Genomic DNA, 6998 nt, shown 5'->3' with positions numbered 1-6998 from the left:
CCATATCACAATTTTCTCTAGTTCAGAAATATCATACTATAAATGGGCATAACTGTGAAGTGAAAAAAGCACTCTCAAAACAAGAGATGCAGACTGCTAGCTCTCAGAGAGGTGAGTTTGGAGTTGTACATGGTGATTTTATATAACTGGTTTCCAATTAATGTAATTTAAGTAAAATATTTTGTAGGTCGTGGGGGTGGCTCAGGCAACTTCATGGGTCGTGGAAACTTTGGAGGCGGTGGAGGGAACTTTGGCCGAGGAGGAAACTTCGGTGGAAGAGGTGAATGTCTGGAATGTTTATATAGAATGTGATTTCTGGTTTTTTGTTTCGTGTGTCGGTTGGTTTAAACGCTTAACACGTGTTCAGGAAAATATTCTCATCTGTTTTGTGTTCCAGGAGGCTATGGGGGTGGTGGTGGCGGTGGTGGGAGCAGAGGAAGCTTTGGGGGTGGTGACGGATACAATGGATTTGGTGATGGTAAGTGTATTGTTTACTTGTTTGGTTTTTTTCCCCCAATGTTATAACCAGCTGTAAGTCTTGCCTTCACCTGGGAAACAAAGTCTACTCCTGGTGATAATGTTTTCTACATCACTGAGCTGTGAAGAGTTAAAGGTTTTTTGTTCTCCCCGCAAAATGATAGGTGGAAAAAACATACTCTGTATTTACCCTTTAAATAACCTCGAGTCATGAGGTCATGCAGCAGCTGTTTATGTTTATTGAGAACCAAATCAAGATTCTGTGTCAGTTGGAATGATTAAGACTGAATAAAGCAGTGACCAATAAACGTACCAGATATCTTTTCAATCAAGTCTAGGACTCCTTTTGGCTCAGTGGTATTTTTTTTCATGATGAAGTTTGGATGAGTATCCAAAATGTGTGGAAATTACCAAATGGCTGTGAAAGTAACTTTTTTTGGGGGGAGAAGAAAAATCAGGTCATCTGGAATACTACGTCTTTCAGATATGTTTTATGTGATTGGGAAAAAAAAATGTCTGGTAAATAAAATTGTACATCTAGATAAAAACTGTAAAGCAGAATTCTTCTGAGGGGCTTTGCCTACTTGAGTCATTTCATTTCAGAGGAATAGAGGGGTGATGCACAATACAGACAAAGCCATTTGTATGAAGAGGCAGTTATTACATGTAATGGGTGGTGGTAGCAGCATGTCTTTGTTTTCTGAGCTGGAATGAGCTTGTACATATCATTCTTCAAGGGTATATGTAAACTAATGGTGGTTTGTGTTGGGGTTGTTTTTTTAATTAAATGGTTTAGGTAAATGATGCGACTGCAACGAATGTAGTACAGGGGAAAAAATATATTGTGGAACATTTTTATTGTGTGTTTTGGTTAGGTTTTTTGTTACTGCTGTTGTTAAATGTAACTTTCCTTAGCAATATTTAGCTTTGGTGTGTTTAGTTTGACTCTTTTTTTATTCAAAGGTGGCAACTATGGAGGTGGTCCTGGCTATGGCAGCAGGGGAGGTTATGGTGGTGGTGGAGGACCAGGATATGGAAACCCAGGTGGTGGATATGGAGGTGGAGGAGGAGGATATGATGGCTACAATGAAGGAGGAAATTTTGGTGGTGGTAAGATGACAGCGTTAATTAGTCACCCCTGTTTTTTAGGCAGATCCGAGTTGTACAACACATGAAGTATAGCACTGCATAAAATGAGTTGTACAGTTAGGTCTTAATACAGGCTATGTAACATAAGGAAAGTTCTTTTCCATCCAGATCAGCTTTGATACACTGTAACATAATTTTGCCTGGAACTTACTTTTTAAAAAGCTGTAAATCCGTACGTGGGGATAGAGTAGGAGAATTTTGACGCTTTTGACCATTCAAAGTATGCTGCTGTTGTCAGATGGCACTTCCCATCATGCAGATCATGTTGTCCTTTGTGAGGACTGTCAATCTTAAGTTTATACAAGCTTTTTAATTGTTTGCTGCAAGACTGGGGATCTTAAGCTGCAAAATCTACTGCATACTATATTATACCCTTTGATGTGTTTATGCAGCGTGCCCATTACAGTTCTGTCTTTTTTGAGAAAATAATTTGTAGTTTACATTATTATCATACGTGCAAAGCAGTGGAAGAATGGCGGTGAAACTCAACGTGCTTTTCCAAGTTCGGAGGCCTTAAGTTTGGTCTGTCATGTTAACATCAAATTACCTACTCAAATCTGTATAAATTTTCTAATGTCATATTCTGTTTTTCATGTCAATGAAGTCCCAGTTTTTAATCTTAAACGCTAAGGATCTGTCATTTGTGTGTTGCGAGTAGAGGTAGTACGCAAAATTTAGCAATTCTATTTTAAATTGTTCTAGTGCTTGCAGTTCACATTGGATGTCATAGTGTGCCAAGCTTTGTCCTAAGTGTTGAACAAAAGTGGCTTTATAACTCTGTATTTGTTTCAGGTAATTATGGTGGAAGTGGAAACTACAATGATTTTGGCAATTACAGTGGACAACAGCAGTCTAACTATGGTCCCATGAAAGGTGGTGGCAGCTTTGGTGGCAGAAGTTCAGGCAGTCCCTATGGTGGTAAATACAATTTTGTACAGAAAATACTTCTTGGGTTAAAACTTCCAGTTATTCTTGTGTTTCAATACACACCCTGTTTTTTTGTTAGGTGGTTATGGATCTGGAAGTGGAAGTGGGGGCTATGGTGGTCGACGATTCTAAAAATGCTACCAGAAAAAGGGTAGGTGTAATGCATATTTATAATGATGATTGATAATGTACAACTATTCACTGAGAGTAATAATTTTCTTATCCTGTATTCAACAGGCTACAGTTCTTAGCAGGAGAGAGAGCGAGGAGTTGTCAGGAAAGCTGCAGGTTACTTTGAGACAGTCGTCCCAAATGCATTAGAGGAACTGTAAAATCTGCCACAGAAGGAACGATGATCCATAGTCAGAAAAGTTACCGCAGCTTAAACAGGAAACCCTTCTTGTTCAGGACTGTCGTAGCCACAGTTTGCAAAAAGTGCAGCTATTGATTAATGCAATGTAGTGTTGATTAGATGTACATTCCTGAGGTCTTTATCTGTTGTAGCTTTGTCTTTCTTTTTTCTTTTTATTTTCCCATTACATCAGGTATATTGCCCTGTAAATTGTGGTAGTGGTACCAGGAATAAACAAATCAAGGAATTTTTAACTTTTCAATATTTGTGTAGTTCAGTTTTTCCACACTTAGTACAGAGAACTCTATAACAGAAATAAAATGTAGTTCAGGGTGTTTTCTTGTTAGTTAATAGAGAGGATTAATGCATTTCTCAGTTACTATTTTGTATTAATTTAAAGTTAACAATAGAACACCTATTGATTTGCAGTCTTAAGGGGTCTAGTCTCAGTGTATATATGTAACTGTCATTGACATGAGTTACATAGGCATACAGAGGGAAAACATCTGTATGTTGCATTATAGTTTGTTTAGATGTATAACTAGGATTGAGTTACTCAAATTAGTGTTTGTGAATTATAGAACTAAGCTTTACCTTAATGAAAATTTCAAATTACTTTTTGGTTTGTGCATATTTTTTTAATTTGTAGTTCTGTATTAGTACTAGTGCTTCAAGAAAATAAGGCATGACAAATATTTTAACAAGACCAACTTTAGACACATGAAAGCTGTCTCCCGTCTCATTTGAGATGTATAAGGGATAACTGCAGTTGCTTAAGTCTTGGGTGAAGAGAAAAAAACTTGGTTTTTACCTTTATATTTATTGTAATTCCCGAGAAGTTAAGTTGGGGGGAATCAAGTGCCTGTTTCCTTGGGATATATAATGATTCTGTTTCAATAAAACTATACTTCGGGGAGGGTGGCTTGGAATTTTCATCCCCTTCCTTTGTCCCCATTTCCCTCTCCCTCACACCAGACTGCGCTGTTTCAATTAAACGAGGTGTCATAGTGAGAGTAACAGGAATGTTCCTCAATGACTTAATGGCTATATACTTTCTTGCATGCACCCTAGGCAATTTTCTGGACACATTCTTCTGACTGGGAGCCAAGGGTAGCACAGGTGTAATCACTGGCAGTCCCAGGTAATGCGTTCCAAAAGCCCCTTCAAATGGGCTCTAAGTAGTATAGTTTTGAAGCTTTATCCCTTGCAAATGTCTGCACTCAGCTAAGAGCTCGAAGATAAAACACAGTATTTTACTGACTAGAAACACTTCCTACGATGTAGAATGGTACAGTCTTTTTGAGTTTCCACAGGCAGAACGATAGCGTGTTACTTACCATTTGATTTAATGCACTGGAGTAGCAAATCTTACCAGCACGTGTGGCTAGAAACTGTACTGCATTCTCACTTCTGACCTCCAAATTAAGGCACTGCAGTCTGTCCTTCCCTCATCTGATGTGAATTCTCTCGACCGTTGCCAGGGCAGTGCTCTCTGTCCACTCAGGCTCAGAAGAGTAGGGGCCCAGTCAATAGAAGAAATACTCAGACACTTGACAATGTGCTATTGGAATTACTCCCACCTGTTTCACTGCTGGGTCAATGTGCAGTATAAGGTAAATGTGATTCCAGTGTAGGAATGAATCTGCAAAGATGTGTGAAATGGCTCAAGGCATAATCAGTCATATTAATAATGAATTATAATTTTAAGAAGTAGTAGAAAAATGAGTGTGTTGTTTGAAAAAAATGAAACCATGTTATTTAAACACTGTTATTGGAGTGTATTTAGACTGCAGTACACTAAAACAAGGAACCGGTGTCAAGATGGTAGCCTCCAAACTGGATTTCAAAGTCTGCTTATTCTTTTCTGTGGAGTTTTAAAATATCTCTAAAGTTAAAGCAAGAATTGGTGATTTAGTGAACGCTGCTGTTGTTGTACATTCTAATTTGGGCTTGGGGTGGGTGGGGAGGCTGTATTTCAATAAAGGCATTTTTTAAACAACCCATTTGGAGTTTGAAAACATTGGAAACTAAACCACAACTCACTAGGGAGTGAGCCACCTAACTACCGACTTGCTTTGTACGTTACTACGCTTAGAAACTGTGTAGACCTGTACCTGGGGCCTGCATCTGATTGCAGGGACAACTGGAGGATGGGTTGATGTCCCTTCTGACAATTGATCTGGTATTTCTAAATTTTTTTAGAATGTATTGACAGTGTTGTTTTTAACAGGGCCTCTTGTAGCTGTACTGTGACAACAATGTTAACTTTGAAAAATAGTGTCATAATAAACTTTATGAACAAGATCTGTATGCAACCTTTTAAGAGATGGATGTAAGTGACCGCTGTGTAGGTGGGTGGGGTAGCTTAGCTGTTGTTTGTGATGTGGAAGAGTGTAAGCCGTGAGGACAGTGATTAACCAGCTTTAAAGAACCTAGGATGTACTTCTCTGATCCATACTTTGCTAAGGAGACTCGTAAGACAGGACTTCAGCAGCCTATTGAGTATGGAGAAGTCAGCATAATTAAAGAATGACGAGGCAGCAGGAGCAACAGCTTCAACTTCCAGAAAAGTGAAGGCATAAGATACTGTGCTGATAGTGAGCAGCTTTCCAGAGGCTAGTTAAATCTGCTTATCACAGCTGAAATATCGAAGAAAGTCTAGCAAGAGTTCTTCACCTTTTGGAACCTCCTTGAGTGATAGCTACTTGAGTTGACTCAAAATCAATAGGTCTAGCATTTAGACCTGAAAGGAAGGGCAATGAGCATAGGTAAGGTTTGCCTTTAAAATTTTTCATGAATTATAAAGGGTAGCGGGAGGTTGTTAAACAAGGTAAGAGTAATTTCTTTGATTTTCAGGTTGAATGAGAAGCTGCTGCTTGACAAAATGGGGAATGTCTTGCACATCCTCTTCAATTGAAGGTTTCTGACTGGGTAAGATTTGTAGTGTATAGTAAAAACACTTGTTTAACCTTTATTTCCTTCTAGGCTTTCCTTTGCCAGCCTTTTAATACCAAGGAAAGCCTTAATTATTCAGCAGCAAGTCCTCCAGCCTGTGTCATCCAGCGTTCCCTGCTCTGGATGAGGCTTGCTTGCTGCCACCATTGCTGTTCAAGAACTTTCTGTTCCTGGCAGGTACAAAATTGATGTGTGTCTGAGATCAACAAGGCAGAAATGATAAATGTTTTGAATTATGTGCTGTAGTTACTGTGGGGGGGGCGAGGGATTGTTTGTTACCGTGTGATGGAGAGAGACACCTCGCAGACCCCCAAAAGGTGAAGACGGAAGCAGTTGGTCACAGGTCTCGGTAGTGTGTGATGTGCTGCTGCTGCTGTGGTAGTTCTCTACGGGTGCTCTGCAGTGGTTAGAGCAGCAGCTTCCCTCCTAATACATGAATCTTGGCTCACCAGGTGGGTTTGTATCTATCCGTACCAATCAAAGAGGTCCCTTCGAGATCCCTTCGGCGGTGCTTTTGGGCAGGGGGTTTAGTGGAGGCGAGTACTGATGCGAGATGCCCTGCTGAAAGCACCGCTGCGTGTATACAGATGAACGGCAATAAAAACTTCCTGTGGGATCTGCTTTTTAAGCACTTGGGGTTCTTAACTCTTGGAACGTGTATTTCCTTTTCTGCATCTTTTTAACTCCTTTATATCGTAGTCTAGTACCTATTTAAACCTACCAGTACATTTTTGAGTCTGCATTGTTTTTGCAAGGTCAGTTTCTGTTTTAGGGTTGGTTATGCCGCAGTTCCTCAGAAAATAAAGTCAAATGGAACCTGTGCAGTTCAGTTTAACCTGGGGCTTAGGCATGTCCACAGGATCATTAATCAGTGTTTAAACTTGCTACCTGCTGTCCGTAAACATCCAGAAATCAAACTTGACACTGTAGCATGCAATTAAAAGTTAACTTGGAAGTAATTACAATGGTAATGTTGAGATTTTCATATTATCAGGAGCTACTTCTAAATCTCATACTTTTTAAAAATGTTGACAAATGTTTTTACTGAGTCAAGGCTGAGCTAAAATTAGAGACTGGCCTTCCTGCAGCAGTTTCTCCGCAGTGTAGTATGCCAGACAGCTTGTTGCTGAGGGGACAC

General features: G+C 39.6%; 1 protein-coding gene across 1 annotated transcript in view; it reads left to right on the top strand.

The window, feature by feature from the left end:
• The window catches only part of HNRNPA3 (heterogeneous nuclear ribonucleoprotein A3), a 9341-nt gene extending 5710 nt beyond the window's left edge, over positions 1-3631 (top strand). Inside the window, exons 6-12 of the mRNA XM_010135410.1 lie at positions 22-111; positions 188-280; positions 398-478; positions 1441-1587; positions 2419-2544; positions 2633-2704; positions 2791-3631. Of these exons, the coding sequence (XP_010133712.1) occupies positions 22-111; positions 188-280; positions 398-478; positions 1441-1587; positions 2419-2544; positions 2633-2685 (590 nt within the window). The 3' untranslated portion in view covers positions 2686-2704; positions 2791-3631. The remainder of the gene's footprint in view (positions 1-21; positions 112-187; positions 281-397; positions 479-1440; positions 1588-2418; positions 2545-2632; positions 2705-2790) is intronic.
• Positions 3632-6998: the final 3367 nt, after the last annotated feature.

This window comes from Buceros rhinoceros, unplaced genomic scaffold (genome assembly GCF_000710305.1).
Source record: "Buceros rhinoceros silvestris isolate BGI_N320 unplaced genomic scaffold, ASM71030v1 scaffold3814, whole genome shotgun sequence".
NCBI lineage: Eukaryota > Metazoa > Chordata > Aves > Bucerotiformes > Bucerotidae > Buceros > Buceros rhinoceros.
The sequence above is the reverse complement of the archived record's forward strand: the minus strand, read 5'-3'. Positions and strand labels throughout refer to the sequence as shown.